Raw genomic sequence first — 19,330 nt, 5'->3', positions numbered from 1 at the left:
CATCAGCGCTTGACAAGGAAGGGGTGGCAGGCTTGTAATCTGTCATAGTTGTTAGACCTTGCCACATGCTGAGATTGCCCTCCAGGAACTGTAGTTCCACTTTCTTCCTGTGGGTCCTTTTTCCTCCTTTACTGCTCTTCTTACATTGTAGGCTGCTGCTTGTCCATGTTTCCAGACTGCAGCACTGAGTTGTGGGCTGCAGTGTGTGTGTTTATGGCATCCCAGAGGGTTCTGATAATTCATGATTTCTGGTTGTGAAATGATTTAACTGCAGTCTTGGGTACAGTTTTCTCTGTTGTTTCACAAATTAAATTCACCACAGACTCAGTGAATCTGTTTTTATGTCATCTGTGACATTGATGGTGGTGTCCTGGAACGTGCTCCAGTCTGTGTCATGTAGTGCAAACTGTAGGGCAGCCTCTGATTGGCCTGACCATTTCCTGACCCCTCACATCAATGGGGGCATGCGTCATAGTTTGTTTACATACTGTGACCTCAGCAAGATGGCTGAATGGTTGTTCTTCCCAAATGCGGACAGTGATTCTGCTCTGTAGCTGTTTTTGAATGTCATGTAGCAATGATCCACCTAACCCTCTTAAGGTTAGCCTGATTGAAGAGGTCCTTGTGAGTTAACAGGGTTTGAATTGTTTGAACAAATGCTGTTGTTTGTCTAGAGTGGACCGTCTCTAACTTTGGTTTAGAAATCATGATAACTGTCTCTGGAGACTGACTTTGGTTTTACTCTTTGTAAGTCTCATGTAATTTGCATGATTCAGGATCTGATTTTTCGACACAACCATAAATTCTACATCAGAAACCCCATGAAGTGTGCAGATTTTCAGATTTTATGATGTCAGGAAAAATGAAATCAGACCTGAGATGGTGATTATAAATCAAGATAAGGTCAGCTGGTTCAGTGATTTTGAATTTCAGTTAACTGGGAATCAAACTGTAGAATTAATAATTAATTGTCAGACTGCTTGCTAAAAGTCAATTTATTCTAATGGGGCCTGAGCAGCCAGAACATTGTAATTAAACTGAGCTATAACAACAGGCTATAAATTCACTCATGCTGCTGTGCTATTGCTGCATAGCTCTCTGCCTCTATCTCTCTGTATATGTGTGTATGTAATACAGAGAGACAGATAAAATGATGTACGTTTTGTGTGTATTCATCCCACAGGAGGAGAAAAGCTTTGTTAAAATGAGAACTCAGCAGGCTGCACAAAGGAAATCAAACATGTTTTATCATTGTGGCTCTGATTATCAGGTTACTGCAGTGCAGTGGAAATAACACAAAGTAGCTCGGCTGCTGTACAGAGCACATATTTCACTGAGGTTGCCCATTCCAGACACACCGGAGGAAAGAAGGCAAGACGATCTCAAGTCAGGCAGAGCAGAAACATCTTTGTTGTTGTTAATTTCACATTTCTGTTGCACCATAATTGTTATGAACATGGTCATATTTTATGTGCTGGGGGCAAAATCTGTCCTGTTGTGATGCATCTTTGCAATAAACACATAAATCAGTATATCCATAATCTGTCTCTGTGGCTGCTTGAGAAATGAGAAAGATGGGTTCATTTTATGTTGTGCCTTGGCCACCCCTAGAAGAAGCTTGACCACCTTGCTCAATGGATCTTCAAAAAGGACCCCTAAAATGCAAGAAATATTCAAAACCAGCAGGACTAAAGGAACTATTTGGGAGCCATCTTTTGATTTGCCACTTTTCTTATTTTGGTTGGTTTGTTAGTTTCTTCATTGAAAAGAATCCATGAAGGTCAAAATTATGCAACATTATACATGTGGACGCCTAATAGTGGACTACAAACTGTTTTTCATTCTCTGCAAAATTCCATTCAAAACTGAGATCAGTGTCTCTTCATGTTGTGTACGTACATCAGCTCCTGCTGTCTGGTAACCTCTGGTTCTGGTCAGTCGGCCCTCGTACTTCAGAACAATCTCTCTGGCCTGCCTGTGAAACACACGCACAGAGGGTTACTGAGTGTATTTATTCACATACTGATCTTGCTGTGGTTCACTCAACTTTTTGTGCAACTTTACACTTCTACTGCTACTCCACTACGTTTCTGAGGGAAATGTACTTTAATCTCCTCTACATTCCTCTGACAGCCGTGTGTTTTTTGCACGTTTAAGAACAATGGATAATGAGTGGCGGCCCCTGGTTTAAAAGATGATGAACGTGGCAGATTGTCAAGACCACAGTGTGAGGTAAATAGTGTTTCCTCCACCAAGTCCATTATTATCTATATCAGGACACCTCACAGTGCATTATCAGTTATAATGCATCCATAGGCAGAGTCAGGGGTGGGCTTAAAGCGCTTAAGCTCCAAATGTTTTCTGCAAAGCCCTGAATCTTTTACTGTTCATCACATGTGGCATTTTTGGTACTAAACCTAAATCATAGCTTTATAGCGACCAGTGTGTTTTGAACAGATGATCAGAGTGAAGTGCTGACTGAGCAGAAAACCCCTCCCCTATATAGTCTTATTGCTCAGCCACTGGTGCCAACCAGGCAGGTTTCCAGTGTCCTCGCCCCCTCCCCCAAACCCCAATCAACACCGAGTGATGCCAGGCAGAGTCCCACAATTGTACCTTAATACATAATGTTACCCACTTTGTTCATTCAGTGGCAGCGAATAAAAACCCTTGATTTATTACCTGGCATACCCTGTTATTTATTTAAAACTATAAAGTGTATTGTGTTCTGTTTTTTTATGCCTCTGTAGCCAGTTTCAGCATGAAACATTGTATTTTTTCAACACAAAAAGAAAAATATATAGGCCTATATTTTAAAAGGGAGAATGCTACGCTACTGTGAGTGCTTAGGAAGGAGAAATATACAGAAATATCTACATATATTATATAGTATTTTGGACAGATGTGAATGTTTTCTGCACACTGATCATTTTGTTCTGTTTGCCATAACATTTGTCAGTTGCTAATTTTACTTACTCTGATGCAAGGTGGATTTTTTGATCATGATTTAATGCTGACTGAATTAATTGTCTTAAACATATGTCATAAAACATGTTTTGAGGGCTCTTTAAACCTGCAATAACATGTTTTGTCTACTAGTTTTCATCAGAAACAAGTAGTGAACACAACACTGACATATCATTAGCTTTTAAGTTGATGTGTTGAACTTGTTAGCAAACAGTCGCTTATTTCCACATCCAGCAGTTACAGAACAACATTATCATTCATTTGGAGTTGTGTTTCTGTCCACCTGGTGAATGTAAGTCCAATATTCACTCTCTTGTCGCTCTGTTTTTGCTCTCTACCAACTCCTGAGGGAAATATCTGGCTCTTTAGCTGCCAAATGCTCCACTATGTTCACCAGCTAGTCTACAGCTAACTGTGTCTGTTTAACATTTGGAGCTGAACAGGTAGTGTACAGTGGCTTTTTAAAGCTTTTCCTCTGAAAAACGCTGCCTGCTGTGGCCCAAAATGACACTATGAGAATGAACTAAAACAGTAAAGTTGCAGCTGGACAGATAAACAATGAGCTAAAACTCGCTATAAAGCTCCGTAAAGCCAAGAGGAGCTGCAGAGTCACTGATAATTCTCTGCAGGTTCATCACTACGAGCCACAACCAACACATTACACAAAGTCATTTGATACATTTTTATAATAAATACATCAACTATAGCTGCTTTAAGTAAATGATCTGAATACTTCTTTCAACACTACATACAGAAACAGATATTACTGTATTGAGATTAAATAACCAAGCCAGTATATCCTTTAAAGGATAAATCTCAATACTGGAAGCCTATGCTCTTAAGGAAATATGCTTATTCACAAGTTAGACGAGAAGATTGATATTAATCTCCTGTCTGTGTGATAAGTACAGAATTTGAGTCAAGGCATGATAAGCTTAGCTTAGCTTAGCATAAAGACTGGAAGCACAGGGTGACAGCTGACCTAGCTCTGTTCAAAGTTCAAAAATAAACCTTTATGCTAAGCTAGGTTAAGCACATGCTGACTCCAGCTCCGTACTTCACACACAGACAAAGGTCCACTCACGGTAGTAGCTTTTTGAAGCTTTTGTCTCATTTCACGTGTTATCTTAGGACCAAAGTTCCACACTTGGGTGACATGAAGACACCTGAGCTTGCTTCATTTGCCTGTGAAGACTGTGAGATGCGGTTAAAAGCTCTAAAAAGCTAGTTTGGTATGTAGACATTTTAATTGGGGTTACTTTGACACACAGATTTGAGACTGATATAAATTTTCTCATATCAGTCTGAGAAAGAAAGCAAATGTGTATTTCCCAAAGTTTTAAAATATTTCTTTAAAACACTCCTAAACCAATATTTTTACTTGTACTGTGGTGTGTGTTCTGTATGCTCTTGTTTTAGTAATTATTATGTACATTTTCCTTTTTTATTACATGTTTATATCTTTGTAATTGGCTTTTTTTTTTATTGTTTACATGCTTCAGAATCACTCAGATATTTGTCCCAGTAGAATTAGTAGTATTTCTACTGAGGTTCTATTTTCCTGTAGTCTTAAGTCCATTGGTTGCTAATTTGTGTATTCTAAAATGTGTAGTATTTAATACTGTCATTATGCTGAATGGCCTTACCATTTTAGATCATAGTGTCAACCAGTGCTCCCCCTCTTCTAAAACCAGCCACAGCTGACTGGTCCCATTAAAATAAATTTGCTAAAGCTTTACAGTCCATGAGACATTGCAGTGAAACCAGCTCATCCTGTCACAGATCTGGAGACATTTCAGGGGGCTATGAGCCATGTATTAACCAATGAAGACACCCAACGTGTACTTTACACTCACAGCCATGGAGATCAACTGTGGCTTCTACAGGTTTGAAGTACATGTGGTTTTATTTTGTGATTGGATGTCAGCTATGGTGAGAGCTGAGGTTCGAGTCAATGCTCGGAGAATAACTCAAAGTAAAACATGTCAGAGAACATTCGGATTAAAATGGGAGTAAAAATCTGTAATTTGTGATGTGAAGTATGAGCTGTGATTGCAGTGGGAGAAATCACAGACATTCAGCCTGAGATTAAAGAGGATGTAAAAATGCAGGCTTGCATCCCATCCCTGATGATGGTAATAAAACCCCTGCAGTAATAACAAACTGCCCATAAAAAACCTGTTATCCATGGCACATACTCAGCACATCTTAGAAGCTCTCTATCTACTCTAGCTGCCTTTCCTCTGCCTGCGCTCTATCTACAACTCTTATTACCTTTAACCAAATGCACACAACCTTTACTCCCAAAATACAACACTTAGGAATGAGCCTCTTTAGAAATGTTGATTTCCACAAGCATCGTGTGGCATTTTGACAGCTGACAGAATGTTATCTGCTGAGTTTAAATTTTCACATACTGTATGTTGAGCCATTTTCCACAGAGGTGTTTGTGGTAACAAGGCAAAAGGTGACCAAGTTAAAAAATATAAATGTAGTTGCAAGCATGTTGTTTAACAGGACTCACACTCAGACTATTGACACAATATTTCACTAATTTTAATGTTACTAGAATATGATACCGGCTCTGTTAGCACAGTTTAGCTAAAGTAGCTAACGTTAGCCTAAGCGTGCAGCACTCGGTGTTCCCAGTAAGCTAGCGTTAGCTTGGGTCTGAGGTAGCGGGGTGTGTTTCCAGAGCGTGAAAAATGACACCCCGCACTCCTTATTTCAAACTTTTAAAACAAAATCTTAAAACTCATCTCTTCAAATGTGCTTTTACCTAGAAACCTTTACTATATTTTAACCTCACCTACAGTATTAAATGTCGTTTATTACAGTATTAAATTTACTATTGTTATTTTTTCATTTCAAATCTTTTTCCCTTATTTTAGTCTGTTCAGTTTTTTTAATGTTTCTATTTCTTGCATGTGTTTTTTCTTTTTTTGTGAAGTACGTTGTATCACATCTTTTTGTATGAAATGTTTACTTTATTACTACAGTGGAAACCGCTTATAGTGATCACGGTTACAGTGATCAACTGCGAATATGTACCAAAATGCTTAGGACAGAATCATGCTTATAATAATCAAGTAGTCCGCTTACAGTGTTCATTTGGGGTTTTTTCATACATGAAATGATATGGAAAAAAAAAAAAACTACTGCAATTCCATTTTTTTTTTTTTTTTAAATATACTCCCATTTTTTAAAATTTACTCCCATTATACATGTATGATATGTACTTAGTGATGGCGGCACCAGCATTACCTCACAGTAACCCGTCTGCTTCCAACTGGTGACCTGAGGCTGGTGCTATGTGCACACTGAAATCATGATGGGAAAAAGAAAGTCATTTTCTCTCAATGAAAAACGTAGTCTCCTTGAAGCTTATGACAAACTGTCAAAAACAGGCCTATGAGATACAGCAGCAAAACTGCAGCAAGATGCAGCAGTGAAACAATTAGTGTTTAAACAGCTGTTCTGTATTTTGAAACAGTCAATAAAATTCAGTAAACAGCGAAGCTGCCTGTTTCATTACTTTATATTCATGTAATAAATATACAAATGTCAGTTAGATGGTAATTTGCATTAAAAATTAAGAAAAGAGAAAAAATTGTTTATAATAATCATCTGCTTATAGTGATCAATTTGACCTGGACAGACATGATCACTATAAGCAGTTTCCACTGTATTATTTACTAAAGTTCTTTTGTTGTGTAAACCAAACTAACCAGGACACAAGATATCATTTCAGTATTTTGTATTCTGACCAAACACCCTGACCACTTCCATACAGTAGCACTTTGTGGACTAACAGTTCATGTCTTTGGTCAAACCATTTAGTTTATTTAGTAGTCTATAAGACAGGATTGCTTTAAGTGTCACATGGAGAAGGTGAAGGTGAGGCCTGTTCAGATTCAACTGTTCTAGTAAGGCAGGTAGCTGCTGACTGTCAATGCTGTAGACACAAACTAAATTCCATGTACATGCATTGAAAATGGCTTTGTTTACCTAAGTAATTAAGTAATATGATGTCATCATATTTCCCTCCTGAGACCTGGGGGTTTGAGTGGGTGAGCTGCTCAGGTTTTAGCACACTTGCTTTAAATTCAGTGACATGCAGTATTTTTCCCAGAACACATTCATGAAGAAAAGTTAAATCTCTCCAAAAATATATGGAGGGAGAGAGAGAATGTGTCTGTGTGTGTGTGTGCGTGTGTGTGTGTGCGTGCGTGTGTGTGTGTTTGTGCGTGTGTGTATGTACATGCGTGTGTGTGTGCATGTGTGTGTGTGTGTGTGTGCATACGTGTGTGTGATAAATACTCCACAGATACAGAGGGAAAAATCAAACAGGAGGGTACTTCAAGACTTTAAGCTTGCGTCTCATTGGCCAGGGTCTGGTCCGAATGTTGGCGATGATCTCCTTCTGGTACTGAATGTTCTGGAACATCTCCTCTGGGTCGTTGCTGTCCACCCGCTCATCTTCTTTATCTTCATCATCAGAGAAGCTGGGGGATAAGACACAGAGACATCTTTGTTACATTGTTAAGAAAAGCAAACATAAAGAATGTCTGAAAACTATCTGGGGGGGGGGGTGTCTGAATCCTTTGTTTCACTTATTATTTATTTGTTTTATAAATGTTTCACACCAAAAATGTGTACAGCAAGTATTTCTTGCCAAATGCAATATGGGTGCAGAATGAATAGGCTACTTTGAATTTTATAAAAATCTGGTCCTTCTATTTTATTTGATCATACTTTATTTGACTGTATTTATGTATTTTAAATCATGTTGTTTGTTGATCCTGTGCTCCTGATGCTTGTCCTCATCATGGTACTGTATTATTTTTGACGCCATGTGGTGAAGCAAAAAATAATTTTCCACAATGTGGACAATAAAGTTCCCAGCTAACTAAATTTCCTTTGAACCCTCCCCTTCACTTGGAAAAAATTGCAACACCTTCCCCCCAATATCTTTAAATAATGTAGCAGCATGAATTGGAGCGACTTGTTTCAGTAACAGGCAGGACGCTGTAACACATTTTAAATCCAGTTTAACTATTTTTGAGCCTCTAAATGAAACTTTCGGTTACCAGTGTTACTGATTATTTTGCCCCACCCTCATATACCAAATAGTAAAAATAAATAAATGTGATTATTTTGTGGCCTGATATGTATGAGATCAGATATCTGACTGTCTGCCATTATTCAACCAATTACATGATGCCTGAGTTGTATAACCAGATGTGTTGGAGACTCAGAGGGGACTATTTCCTGAATACAGTTGTTCCAAGCAGTGCACCGTTAAATTGTATATAACAGGTCAACTTCTACATGTAAATGGTTAAAATCACTGCTCACTGACTGAGTACAGTACGGTAGGCTAGCACTAAGCTGGGTTTATGTGCTGATAATGTGGTTTTTCAGCACACGGTGATGACAGTTCTACATGTTTACAGTTCAGCTCACTACAGAAGAACAGACGATAAAGTGTGTGTCCTCGATCATCCATCATGTGCATTCATCATGTTAGAAACATTCCAACATGTGAACAGCCATGTTTCATTTCACTTTTTCAATCAGTACGATAGCTTCACAATGTGTGATGCTGAGTGGAATTTTAAAAAAATCCAAGTATTTTGGTAGAGATAAGGTTCAATCTCTAATAACTGAAGTTTTAACTGAAGCTTTTTTTAACAAATAAATCTCATGAGGGAAGAATAAAAATATAAATCTTAGGTAATAAAAAAAATAAAACTAAAGCCCTCTACTATTTTCACAAAGTCCCTTATCAAACATCAACATATGAATCATTAAATACTGCTGGATATTACAAACACAGAGGAGCAGGACTCCCTGAAACACAGTATTAATACTGAGCGGTTTGCTGGACGTTTTGATGTGATACATGCTGAAAGATGTAAACACAGTGCACAAGCTGAATGTCCTACTTTCATTTCTTTTTGTCATTTCATTTCCACATTTTGCATCCTCTCTCTTGCAATCATGAAAAATGACACATTGTTCAATCATTCATTATTCAACATACTAACATGTCTGATTTTTGTCATGTCAAGATTTCAGATCAGTAGACACAAAGGTGAGAAATGTTTTCAAGACATGCTCTACTTGTGGCTATAATGCAAAGTGTAAAGATTGTGTACTATGTCATGCTTTACATGGACAATATGTGAGCTCCGTTAACACTGCTTTATCATGGACAAATGGCATCCAGAGAATATCCAAAAAGTTTAACCAACAGCTTGATGGCAGAACAAAGACAGAGTGGACAGATGCATCGATGATGCTCCCTGTTGAACTGTATTCATGAAGATACCATAGATTTCTTTCATCACTTATTTTCAAACTGATCAATATATGTATATCAAACTGACACACTCAAAATCTAATGCAACTACATGTGATTAATGAGCTCAGACTAAATTCACAAAAAGGGCCAACATGTCAGAATGTCCCTGGATGGTAGGAAAAAATAACACAGCACACAGGAAACTCTTTGTAGTTTTCCTCACTAATTAGATTTAGTAAAAGACTAATTGTGTAACCTACAGGATATCATCTAAGGCTCAGGCAGATGATAGCTGTGAAGTGAGAGTGAGAAAGAAAGAGAAAGGCACAGAGAGTGGAGCAAAAAAGACGTCCTAGAAGTTCCTGATAAAAGTATGATTCAGAGTGAGCAGACTCACCCCTGCTGGTGGTCCTGGTAGGCTGAATAAATCCTCCTGGAGTTCTTCCTGATACTCTTGTGTCTCTTGGCTGCAGACAGGGACCTGCTGCTGCTGCCTACCAAAGGCTCAGACACTGTACTCATGCTGACTCTCCTCAGAGTGACTGTGGTCAACTTGCTGATCTGGACCCCGCTGGAGCATCACACACACCAGCAGTGCAGCTGAAACACACTCACCCATCAGTCCAATCACAGACATACTGAACACTTAAAGGGCCAGCACCACACACGCACACACACACACACACACACACACACACACACACACACACACACACACAATTTTTGCTAATAGTGCGATGTGCCTTGTGTTCACTTGGTGTCTGACTCTCCTCAGTTATCATTTAAACTGAGGAGCAGAAGGATCAGAGAGCTGAAATGAGGCACTGGAGGCTAGACAGATGTGTGTTGTTTAATTGGTGGCTGTTTGACTGGACTCAGTGGAGTACTTCCAACTATGGAGACCAGTCACAACTTGCAGCTTTAGATGGAAAACCTGAGTGTTACAACATAATGATTAAATAGAGTTTAGGCAAGAAAGCTGGAATGGTAAAGCTTGTACATAAATACCAAATAACACCAAAGTGAGACAGATGTGGGTCCTGACTTTTTAAAGCATGTTAGTGTCAGTATTGCCTTTACATCATTATTAGGAAAATTTCACTCTCTCTTTAAAAAGATTGTACTGTGAGAGCACCTCTAGCTATCACAGTCCTTGATTTTAAGGTGGCTCTTCATTTATATACCTATTTATCCTTTGCAAGGTAACAGGTGTTAGAGCCTCACAGCACACACTTGGCAAGAGGCAGAGTACACTCAGGTCACCAGTGTAACACAAGGTTGTCACAGCGTTTTCAGTATTTTTACATACATTTTGAACCCCCCTCTCTCAACCCAACCAGTCAAAGTAAATGGCTGCCCACCAAGAGGGGGAATGTTGGGTCTCTGTAAATTAAATAAATTTGATATGATAATATTTTTGCATTTTCTGAATATCTCTCTAAAGCATGGGCTAGGAGGAGAAAAGTAACACATGGATAAATTCCTCAGACTCTGCTCTATATAGATTGCAGACTATTGGTTCGACCTGAGGCCCAGGCCACACAGCCTCCCTCTACCTGAGCAGCACATGTGTTGCTAAACTGCTGCTGCTTGCTCACCTGTGGTGTCCACACAGACACTGCCAGCTCTATCTTTCTACATTGAGTTTGGCTTTGATAATGGCCATCAATAATAGCATGTTTCATATCATTTCATTATAAATTTCATTTATATTTAGTTTAGACAGAAAAAGGTTAAGAAGCATGTGCTCAATTGTGAAAATAAATAAATATGTGAGGTGAAACTGGCTTTCTTTTTGATGGGGTCTCATTGGGGATACTTCTGTGTCAGCCACATACATTCCTCACACGGGACATAACTGCTCCAAGTGAAGAAAATCCCTCCAGACACCAAGTCCCCCAAATGAGCCAAACAAACCTCTAAATTAACTGTCGGGAGAGAAACTGACAAAATAACAAGTTCCCCACCAGAGAGGCTCCCTGCCCGGAGTACAACCACAGGCTGTCAGACAGTGGGGACACTATTTTTCATGTCTGTGACATATTCTACAGACATAGACACTGAAACTATAGTGAAAGGTGTAATGTTGCTGATATGATGTTAATATGACTGTCAACAGATCACTGTCTATTTTTGCTGAGAACTGCATTCAGCACATGGAAAAAATAAGCAAGATGCCGAAACTCTAGATGATACAACACTGCAGCTGCATGTGAGATGCGTGTGACAAGCTATATAAGATAAGGGCTGCAGTGAAAGACTTCCCAAACTGCAGTTCTAACCCAACATCAATGCTGGAATATATATACAATGACAACCTCCCTGATTTATATCCCAACCTGAGCATTGCATTCCGTCTGCTTCTCACCCTCCCTGTTACTGTTGCCTCTGGGGAAAGGAGTTTCTGAGCTCTAAAAGCAAAAGAATGTGTACCGACGCACCGCAGCACCATCTTGAAGTAGTCAACTCAAGATCAGCCTCATGAGAGCCAATTTCATCATAGCCTTTCATGGTTTTTGCGACTGTACTTGAAGAAACTTTCAAAATTCTTGAAATGACTGATCTTCATGTTGTTGTTTCTCTTTACTCAGTTGAGCAGTTATTGCCATAACATGGATGACTACAGTATTGGACTAGGGATGTTTACTGTATACCAACACTACCTGCTCTCAAATGCATTAAGAAGGCAAGAAATTCCACCAATTAACTTTTGACAAGGAACCACTGTTAACTGAAAACCATTCCAGGTGACGACCTCGTGAAGCTGGTTGAGATACTGCCAATAGTGTGGAAAGCTGTCATCAAGGCAAACACTGGCTACTTTGAGGAATCTAAAATATGAAACACATTTTGGTTTGTTCAACACTTTTTTGTTTACTACGTAATTCCATATGTTATTTCATAATTTTGATGTCTTCAGTATTGCTCTGTAATGTAAAAAACAGTAAAAATAAAGAAAAACTTTTGAATGAGTAGGTGTGTCCAAACTTTTGACTGATGCTGTATATAAACACATTTTTCTCTCCACATGACAGTAATCATGTACAAATGTACCGCAATATCCTGTATATAACACCAACATCAAACAACTGTTGATCAGACAGTAATATTACTGTTCAAATTAGTACACTTTCTAATGGTGTCACTGTAGGATAAGCAGAGGTGTCACTGATAACATTACAGGTGGCTCTGTTCTATTCAGGTGTCCCAGTAAGTCATGACAGTGAGCCAGCATGCACAACACCAGGACCCTGAAACTGGAGAAGATAAATGGTATTCAGACATCATTACTTTTATTATTTACATCTGTGCTTTTCCTACTGTGACATGTCAAAATGACAGTGTGATACAGCTTTACCTGGTAGAAACTCAGTAGGCCACTTACAGTAATACAGATCAGCTGAGCTCAACAAGCCAGACACATTCTGTACTTCCATTTACGTGGTTATCTATTAACTGAATTAGATAAAGTGACATAATGCAGCTTGTCAAGCACAGCATGGCTCCCTGATGTCCAGAGTAGGGATGTGCAGAAGGCCCAGTATTTGTATTTGTATCTGTATTTGTTGAGGCAGCAAAATTATTTGTATTTGTATTTGTATTTGAATAAAAGTGGAAAGAGGCTTAAAAATACTGTTTTTGTTTTTATTATGCTTTTAATTTTAGAAAATTAAAGTGTTACAATAAGTGTTCATAAGTAAACTACCTTATGAAGGAGGTTCCCACACTAGGTCTTGAACTGGAGTCTCCCAGATCATAGACGACTGCGCTGACTACTGAGCTAAAACTTTGCTCATCGCCTCATTGCAGACAGACCTCTAACTAACAAATATTTTTTTAAATATTTGCATGAAACAAATATTTGTAAAAAAGAAACATTATTTGTGCTTTGCCGAATAATGTATTTGTATTGGGCACACCCCTAGTCCAGAGGTACTGTTTCTGACACTGTAGGTCCTCACTTTGTCTTAAAGATTCTCTTGAGGATTTTATTCACATCATCCAACTGTTGATTACATACTGATCATTAAGTCAGCATGCCTTTCAGTAGTACTGTCAGCGAGGACCAAGGCCTCAATATTAACATGAGTCTCAAATCATGAACAGTCAATTAGGTGAAGATTATAGGAGCTTATTTTAAGGGATGGGATGGCAGTCTTGTTCCAGTCATAGAAATGTCCATAGACCTTGCAGCAAAGGCAGTTATCACAGTTTCTATATGTATGATTCTACTTGGAGCACATCATCTCAAAGGTTTTCAGAAAAATAACAGGTAAGAGGGCAGTATCTATAAAGCTAACTATGATCTAATTGCAGTATAAAGCAGTTGTATTTAGTGTTCAAGCACACAACTATCACACTGTGTTGAATCTACAGAGGGAGTCAGTATCTTTGCTGCTGCTTCATTTCTCACAGCGTCATGATTCAGTTTTGTCTTGGCTTTGGCTTGATAGTGTATAAGAGTTATAGTTCTGGACCACACATGTAAGCTGAGCCTCTCTGCACAGATGACCACATCTGTACTTTATAGCTCTGAGGACCAACCAGAGCAGACTAATATCTCTGACCTTGCTGAGAATTAGAGGTCGGCCAGACAATCATACTCATGAATCCTGTCAGGCGTAAATCATATGGAGCTTTGGTTACTGTACTTGACTTTCAAGCGCCACACTCTGCACGTTGATTTATGCCGGCGTGAAATGTTGTTGACTGTAATTATTATTTGATGTTTGTTCGGCAGTGCAGATATTTGTGTATCCATCTATGTAGAGATCAGCCATTAAACATCAGTTAAAAATGGATTATGGACCACCTTTACTATAAATCCTAAAGTTTTATGTCAACACAACTTGTGCTCAATCCCACTGAGAGAATAATCCATTTGAAAGTGCATTTTCCTTGTGAAAGTGATATGTTGAGAGCTGTGCTCACAGTGCTGTTTGAGGCTGTTAGTCCACTCTGAGTTTCTAAAATAGAACAACAGCATCATAATGACCAGTGGAAATTAGATTGTGTCAAGATGCCACTCTTTTGTTGGCCTCCTGTTGTGTGATCTGAAAGGAAATATGTAGAACACATCTACTTCAAACCCAATATACTGAATTTGATAATGCAATAATTGTCACAAACCTATTAGTGTCAGAAAATGTACAAAAGTGTAATGTAAATGGGCATACACAGTGAGAATGATGCCAACACAACTTGGATATACTGCTGAAAAATTACAATCATCATTACTACAATCACACACCAAGGACCAATGGTAGGATCGGATGCTCGCCTGTGAAATAGTTAAGCAAAGGCTTTGAGGATCATTAAGTTAGACTCCATCTGATTCTAAATATTTCAAAAATATTTCTTTTTCGTGTTTTTTGCTGGTGTACAGTCTGTCTGGTGTTTCCCTGTTTGAGGTTTTTCTCTTCCTTCAAGACACATGCGTTTAACATGCAGGCCTCCTTCAACATCCAAGTCAAGTACAGGATCCTACTCATCCTCACAATCTTCAACATCATAATAATCACCATCATCATAGGCATCATCGTCATTGCATTGATAATGTCTGGAATATGAAGCTAGAACATCATAGTCAGTGGTGGACAAAGTGCACAACTCCATTACTTGAGTCAAAGTATAGATACTCCTGGTCAAATATTACTCCAATACAAGTGGAAGTTGTTCAGTCAAATTTTTACTTGAGTCAAAGTACTGGAGTACTTGCTTTTAAAAATACTTAAGTATTCAAAAGTACATTTTCTTTTTAACACATTGTTGTATTGTTGCCACAATGCATTTACAGAACCTAATGGCTCTGAAACAAGCTATTGAATGCAATGACTTGCTTGTAGAACCTATAGAAAAGCTTGTAGAATATTTTCATTTTTTTATAAACGTCCCCAAGCCCACCCCCACAAAACAGCATGGAAGTATTCTGACACAGCTCTGGCAGTGTGTGTTTGTGTGCATGCGTGCATGTGTTTGTGCACATGTGCATCAGGCACACATTGGAATTGCTGTAGATGCAGCCTCCTCAGAAAATAATAAATAAATAAAACAACCAACCCACCTTAAAATCCCAGTTACACACCTCTAGCTTTATAAATGCCCAACAACAACACTACATTCATTTCAAAAATCTGGACTTCAGATATGGCCATGGGTGCTCTGGTTAGGAATCATTATCTTTATCTGCTGTAGCAATCATTTCCACTGCCAAGTGTAAATTAAACGCACTTTGAACTTGACTGTCAGCGTAGGAGAAGTTCACTTGGATTTTCTCCTGTGACAAACACAGCATATGGCCTATCGCATTTTAGAAAAGAAAAGAAAATTCATCCGCTGACTTCAAAGCTATGCTTCATAGTAACGAATAATGGGAACCTCCTTAGAAATGTAGTGGAGTCAAAAGTACAATATTTGTCTTTCAAATGTAGTGGAGTAAAAGTCATAAGTTTCCAAAAAATTTAACACTCAAGTAAAGTACAGATGTTCAAAAAATGTACATAAGTACAGTACTTAAGTAAATGTACTTTGTTACTGTACACTCCTGATCATAGTAGCATTATACAGCTTATTCTCTAACAGTATGATGCTACAAACAGCTTTGGCATCAGGGGGACTGTTGTCATAGATGGATGTATTACGTAGTGTAAAATCATGCTGCTGGAGGTGCTGAATCAGTCTTCATTAGAGCCTGACTGATAAATATTTTTATATTTATGTTTTTATGTTTTTTATGCTTTTTGCTGTTGATATAAATAATTCCAAATAAAAATGTTTAGATTCTATAAATGCTTTTTGATTCATATCTGATTATTTAATAGGTGTTCTGGGGAACGTAATGGCAATGAAAGTCAGTCAGAAGGGCCACGAGGGATTTTCTGCCTGGGGCCCCATCAGACTCTAGAATCAAGCATTACAACCTTTAACCTTATCAATAAGTGACAATGTTTAGCTTGCTTTAAGCAGTGCAGGTGGTGACTGACTGACATGTTCTACCCTTGGGGTTTACCTAGCCACAGTTTGTGCCTCATATATTACATTACATTCAAATCCTTTTGTCAGTTAATACGACTTATTCTCCAGATCAGCAAAGATTGTTACATCTGCTCCTGCTGTCTCCCCTGACACTCCCTCCACATCTAATTCTGTGCCTTTCTAATTGTCACTTCTCCAGTGGCTGTCTCCTGCTTCTCCCTGTGTGTGTGTGTGTGTGTGTGTGTGTGTGTGTGTGTGTGTGTGTGTGTCTGTCTGTCTGTCTGTCTGTCTGTCTGTGTGTCTCTGTGTCTGTCTGAGTGGAGACAGGTGTACCAGAGTCAGAGCAGAGCACCACCAGATGCACCTCATCCTGCAATCAACCCTGCCTATATATTCCCAGCTCTGTCACATCCACTCTATCAGATCGTAGCCTCTGTGCTGTCAGTACTATGTTTCCAGCTGTTCGTTCATACCTAAGCTTATTTGCTAGTTACCTATTACTTTGCACACAGTCTGACCCCTATTCCCTCTTCCCTGCAGTTCCGTCTTCTCTGCCCTCCGGCCTCCATCTCCTGGACCTCGCCTCATCTCGTCTACTCCACTCTCCTAACCTGGACCTACAAAACTCCATACGTCATCTTCAGGATCTCTGCCTGGCTCTGCTCTGAACCCCTCCCTGTGTCTCACCTGGCTAACTTTACCCTGCCATTCTGAAAATAAAACACCATTTCACTCCAACCATGTTCACACCTGGGTTCACTTGCTTAGCTGCCACATGACAAAGATGGCCACAGGAAATGACATTGTCCCATTCATTTTGGGTGACCCAACACAGAAATCGAAGGCAGCGTTGCCAGCAGTGGCCTGTGAATTATTTATTTATATTTCACAGTGGGAAGCACTTGGCCAAATTAATTTGTATTTTTTAGAGTTTTTATCACCTACAAAAGTTTTTCTCTTACTGTTTTTTATACATAAAGGAACCTGGCGACCAGCGTTACTGGGCCTGAGAGATTTGCTTCTTGCCTCAAAATCTTCCCCTGGCTTCAGACCTTCAGATACCTGATCTCCAAGTGCTAAGGCTAGTGGGTTAACAATATACTAGGAGTTGTTAATCTCTGCCTATAAGCAGTGGCTGTATGTGTGAAGTGCCAGCTGACCTTCCTAAAACTGAGCTTAAAACACTGCAATAGTCATCACGAATATTCTTTTTGTTTGTACATGTAGTGTGTGTTGATGGACAAAGACAGATCCTATCAGTAGATGCTACAAAGCACAAATGTATGTTATGTATGCTAAAAAATACTTAATGTTACCTCAAGCTCTCTCTGCAAAATTGGCATCCCAAGTTGGCCTCTTTTCCCTAGCCACAACCGAGTCCATGTTTTCCTCCTCCTCCTCTTCTTCAGATTTTTTTCACCATACACATAGATACCACTACTGCAAGGGCTCACTTCTTGCTTAGCGCCATTGTTTACCACTATAGCAGCGCAGATGGATGATGCTGATGACGTTTTCTTGTATATTGACTTGTAAAACCTGGGAAAAACAGGAGTAACGTAATTTAAATCACCAATGGCCAGACATCTCAGTGCTCATGATCATAATTTTAAAGAGGACCTATTATGCTCATTTCAGCTCTAAATTTGGACTTATTTATCTCATACTAGCCCTTAAAGCAGCCCCTCAATATACACAGTTTCTCTTACACTCCGTTTTAGCTCCTGTCACTTTAAGGCCCCACACCGATGAGCCCACTCTATTCTGATTGGTCAGCTTTATGTATCAGAGTTGTGTAACTTTACCATCAATGCAAACCAAACATGTCCTGCTTTACTGCTTCAAATTAAAAGCTTTTCAATGACTAAATAGTGGGAAACTTTTATTGTGAAGAATTTAAAGGAAGTAAAAAAGTGTTTCTCACTGAATTAGCGGAGCTTCGTTAGCGGCGCTAAAAAACCGGTTGAAACAACAACATTTGGAGCTATTTGTTCAGCGGATCAGTTACATATAATAATGCAGAGAGGACTAGTGCAAGCAAAAACAGCCACAGTGAGATGTTTTATGAAGAGCTGCAGACAACCAGCACACCTCCAACAGGTAAACTACTTATTTTACTTTGCTGTGCTGTGTAATGGCGTTGTGGCTTGGCTTAACTACTCACGCTGTGCACATAGCAGATGTCCATATAAAGAAATCCATCACGAACTGACGTCAGCTCGGGCTGAAAGTAGAAAAAAAGCGTTTTGCACTGACTTTCAGTGCAAAAGCAGTCTGGATGCAGGTTAATTTGTCCATCAAAGTACTGCATATTCACAGACAGATAGTTCATGTACTGAAAACAGAGTTCACACTGGAAACAACTTACAGAGAAACTGATAACATGGTGTACTGAAATGAAACATGACAAAAAGCTATGTGACAACACAGTCCAATTGTTATAATGGTTGTTTACTGTATTTTACAACAGAGAATTGTGTCAAGTCTAAAGACGATAAAGGTTGAGTCAGACATTCTATGTAAGTAAACTGCTCACGCTGTGAACGTAGAAATCACATGAAATATAGAGGCCTAAAGTTTGACATCTTGGACATCTCAATTCTCTTCTGTTCCTTCCTCTCCTGGTCAAAAATATGAATGATGGTGAGAATGAACTGAAAAAACAGCGGGGTTTCCTTTCCCTGAGAGCTGCAAAGCATATTCATGGATTTTACTGATGACACTTTTATTGATTGGTTCCTACTGAGGATGTGAAACATAATCAGTAATATCCAAAAGTCACTGTAGTTTTTATCAAATGTTACTCAAACAGAAGAAAACAGTTTATTTGTTGGGAACTATTTTTGGTGGTGGATTAATTCACATTAGGTGTTCTGGTGAGTATTTCTGGCAGGATGGTGTGTGTGAGATTGAGTCAAAATAAACTACAGTGTGTGTGTGTGTTCATGGTAATGAAGGAACATGTCACCCAGTGCAGCAGTGTGGCTCATTGATGTGTTTTTAATAGTTTTTGGAAAACAATGGAGCTCCATGACACAGAGAAATAAGAGTTATCAGACTTTGATACACACACAATACTTG

The 19,330-nt window shown here is 39.0% G+C and overlaps 1 protein-coding gene across 1 annotated transcript in view; it reads right to left on the bottom strand.

Annotated features, from left to right (window-relative positions):
• Positions 1 to 19,291, bottom strand: part of LOC137188193 (transmembrane channel-like protein 3) — a 46,996-nt gene extending 27,705 nt beyond the window's left edge. The window contains exons 1-4 of the mRNA XM_067597705.1: positions 17,566 to 19,291; positions 9,672 to 9,919; positions 7,326 to 7,472; positions 1,900 to 1,975 (exon numbers count right to left, since the gene is read on the bottom strand). Of these exons, the coding sequence (XP_067453806.1) occupies positions 1,900 to 1,975; positions 7,326 to 7,472; positions 9,672 to 9,796 (348 nt within the window). The 5' untranslated portion in view covers positions 9,797 to 9,919; positions 17,566 to 19,291. The remainder of the gene's footprint in view (positions 1 to 1,899; positions 1,976 to 7,325; positions 7,473 to 9,671; positions 9,920 to 17,565) is intronic.
• Positions 19,292 to 19,330: the final 39 nt, after the last annotated feature.

This window comes from Thunnus thynnus, chromosome 1 (genome assembly GCF_963924715.1).
Source record: "Thunnus thynnus chromosome 1, fThuThy2.1, whole genome shotgun sequence".
Classification (NCBI taxonomy): domain Eukaryota; kingdom Metazoa; phylum Chordata; class Actinopteri; order Scombriformes; family Scombridae; genus Thunnus; species Thunnus thynnus.
This window is presented reverse-complemented; position numbering and strand designations above follow the sequence as displayed.